Source organism: Morus notabilis, unplaced genomic scaffold, assembly GCF_000414095.1.
Source record: "Morus notabilis unplaced genomic scaffold, ASM41409v2 Scaffold913, whole genome shotgun sequence".
NCBI classification, from domain to species: domain Eukaryota; kingdom Viridiplantae; phylum Streptophyta; class Magnoliopsida; order Rosales; family Moraceae; genus Morus; species Morus notabilis.
In genome coordinates, this window is record NW_010356635.1 from 12,952 (window position 1) to 16,004 (window position 3,053).

Here is a 3,053-nt window from a genome sequence, read left to right on the forward strand (position 1 = left end):
TTCCTCAAAAACTTATGTCTTTCCAATTTTTATCCAGTACGTTCTATTACATTGTCGATGTTACAAAAATCAAATTTTGATAAAAAAAAAAAAAAACTTTTAGGAGTCTTGAAATGTGGGTTATGAAGGAGCAAAATTTATCCACCGATATTGCACTTGAACCAAACAAAGATATTGAAATTCCTGAAAAGCATATGATAAGATCATTATAACATTAAGAAAACCATTAAGTCAGGTTATAGACTTTTAATAACTACAAATTAAGCAATTCGATGCCAATATATAGTAGTCCTAGATACAAGTCCAAATTCCCTTTTGAAAATTGGCCAGACTATAGTTCCCAGCGTGAAGAAGAATTTCTTACCTTCTAAACATCACTAGATAAGCTAATCAGCTTTTAATTTAATGTGCAGTCTGATATTGCAAAATGCAAATAAATTTAATTCAAAAGAAAGAAATTGCCAACAAATTTATATATATATATATATGTATAATTTTTAAAATTTTGATTAATGATAATGGAGATTTTAATTGAAATTTTCAATTATTTCTCTTAATGTAAATTTGTACTTTTTTTTATTATTTTTTGCTTTGATTTGGTACAATTTTCTTAATGTAGAAGTTTAGGGCCGAGGTGTCGATGAAGAAGGTTATTAACTTTCAATACATAAACTATTTTCTTTTTCTTTCTTCAAATATAATTGTTAACGGATTTTTTTTTTTTTTTTGTCTTTTTAATTAATATCTTAAAAATATTATTGTGCCCCTTCCTGCAGATCGAAGTCTGTTAGGATTCCAACTTCTAATAAGTTTTGTTTTCGAGACTAATAAAGTATTATCCAATCGAACACGAATTAGTCAAACTTGTACTAATATATAAGATGATTGCCTATATATATCATCAGACCTAAGCAACGTTTGCATATTCACTAGTCAAAATTCTTAGTCGAGAGTTGTTATCTGGAAACATGAAGATACGTCGAGTTAAAGATCGTTTGAAGATGGTTTGTGCGCCATACTATTTGCCGAAAGAAAACAAGAGCAAGCCTGAGGGAGAGGACGCCCACTTCGCTTGCATGGAGGAGCAGACAATCGGCGTCGCGGACGGCGTTGGCGGCTGGGCTGAACGCAGTATTGACGCTGGTGAATACGCCCGAGAACTCATGATGAACTCATTCTTCGCTCTTCACAAAAATCCCAAAGAAAAGGAGCCACGTAAAGTCGAAGGTTAGGCAAACACCCCACCTGAAATTTTTTTTTTCATTTAAATTTTGTGCGTAAAATCTAAGGAAATTTATAATTTTACCCCTCTAAAATTGTAAAGTTACATATTTTCACCACTTTATAATATGTTTAAGTGGAAAAAAAAAAAAACCAAAACATTAAAAGAAAAGGAATGTAAAATATTATTACTTAAGTAATGCTAAGTACACCAACTCAAATTTTAATTTTTGTATATCAACTCATGTCGCATATAAGTTATCATATTTTTGATATAATTTCTTATTATTAATTGATGTGGTAATATTTTAAACACATATTATTATAAAAATGACAATTCACATTAGTTTTTATACAAAAATTAACATTTAAATTGATGTCCTAACATTATTCATATATGTGTGAAATCTGATAAGAATTTTAATATAGTAAAATATTGTTACTTAAATATATGTGAAATTTGATAAGAATTTTAATGTACCTTCCCACCCCTGCATCATCACGGAAAGGGTTTTGCACGGCCTACAGCAGGAGTTGATCCAAAAAGGGTTTTGCACGACGCATTCTCCGTATTTATTTTCTGACTCCGTCCCTACAGCAGGAGTTGATCCAAAAAGGGTTTTGCACGACGCATTCTCCGTCACGGAAAGCAAAGGTTCTTGCACGGCCTGCATCATCACCCACAAAGACGGCGTTCTACGCGCTGCGAACGTCGGAGACAGCGGTTTCATGCTGTTCAGGAAGAACAAGCTCGTATACAGATCGCCGTGTCAGCAGCGGGGCTTCAATTGCCCATACCAGCTGGGGAATAACAAGAACAGTGACAAACCAGAGTGTGCCATCGAGATAAAGGTCGAAGTAATGGAAGGAGATGTTATAATTCTTGGAACTGATGGTTTTTTCGATAACGTGTTCGCGAGTGAAGCCGAGGAAGTTTTAGAGAGAGAGTCAAGGAAGAAGGGAGGGATTGTACCGAAAAACTTGGCGTGTTATATTGCAGAACTGGCTTTGTATAACTCGTTCGACAGGTTCAGAGAGAGTCCTTTCTCTAGAAATGCAAAACTGGCTGGGAAGAACCGCAGAGGAGGCAAGATTGATGATATCACTGTGATAGTTTCTCAGATCGTTGCCGTCGACAGCTAGTTTTTGCGACAATGATAGTTTTATATATATATATATATAGGCTTGTAGAGGATTGAAACTCTTTGTAATGTGGCTAACTTTGCACGATATATATACGACTTTATCCGATTTTTCTAGAGGATTGAAACTCTTTGTAATGTGGCTAATTTTGCACGATATATATACGACTTTATCCGATTTTTCTAAAGGAATATATATATATATAGTTTCTGTTTGAGAATCATGCGCACGCATGCGTTTTTCTTTCTACCTTTATTAATTTATTATTGCTATATATGGTAGGTTCTATCTTCTAAGCAAGCTTATGAATCAATAATTAGCTCGTTATTGCTTATAATTACATGCTTCAATTTGTAAACTTTATATACTACTGCTACTCGTTGATTTTTAAATTTCTTTCTACTCACCTCTAATATTCTAAAATTACCCGAAACTATTTTCATAAAATTATTAATTCTTTGTTAGTTTACCAATCCATCCCAAAAGCTTAAACTGTTAGGAGGTGGGCTAACAATAGTTTTATACTTTAACACTCCCCCTCACGTGTGGGCTGGACAATGGGTAATCGTGTGGGTAAATTAATTAGAAAGCCCAACACCTGAATATTTAAGCCCGAGATATATAAAAGACCCAACACATGACAATTTTTAAATAGGGATAAAGAGTGCAATTACAGGGGTTTGAACTCA

The 3,053-nt window shown here is 33.7% G+C and overlaps 1 protein-coding gene across 1 annotated transcript; it reads left to right on the plus strand.

The window, feature by feature from the left end:
• Positions 1-968: 968 nt before the first annotated feature.
• Positions 969-2,364, plus strand: LOC21387843 (probable protein phosphatase 2C 55). Its single transcript, XM_010088327.1, has 2 exons — positions 969-1,227; positions 1,823-2,364. The coding sequence occupies exons 1-2, from the start codon at positions 969-971 to the stop codon at positions 2,362-2,364; spliced, it is 801 nt and encodes a 266-aa protein (XP_010086629.1).
• The last annotated feature ends 689 nt before the right edge of the window (positions 2,365-3,053 follow it).

What these genes read in the sequence shown, in the direction of transcription:
- LOC21387843 (XM_010088327.1), top strand. Translation starts at nt 969, where the DNA reads ATGAAGATACGTCGAGTTAAAGATCGTTTGAAGATGGTTTGTGCGCCA. An exon ending in GGAGCCACGTAAAGTCGAAG is followed by an intron (nt 1,228 to 1,822) that starts GTTAGGCAAACA and finishes TCCCTACAGCAG; the next exon opens with GAGTTGATCCAAAAAGGGTT.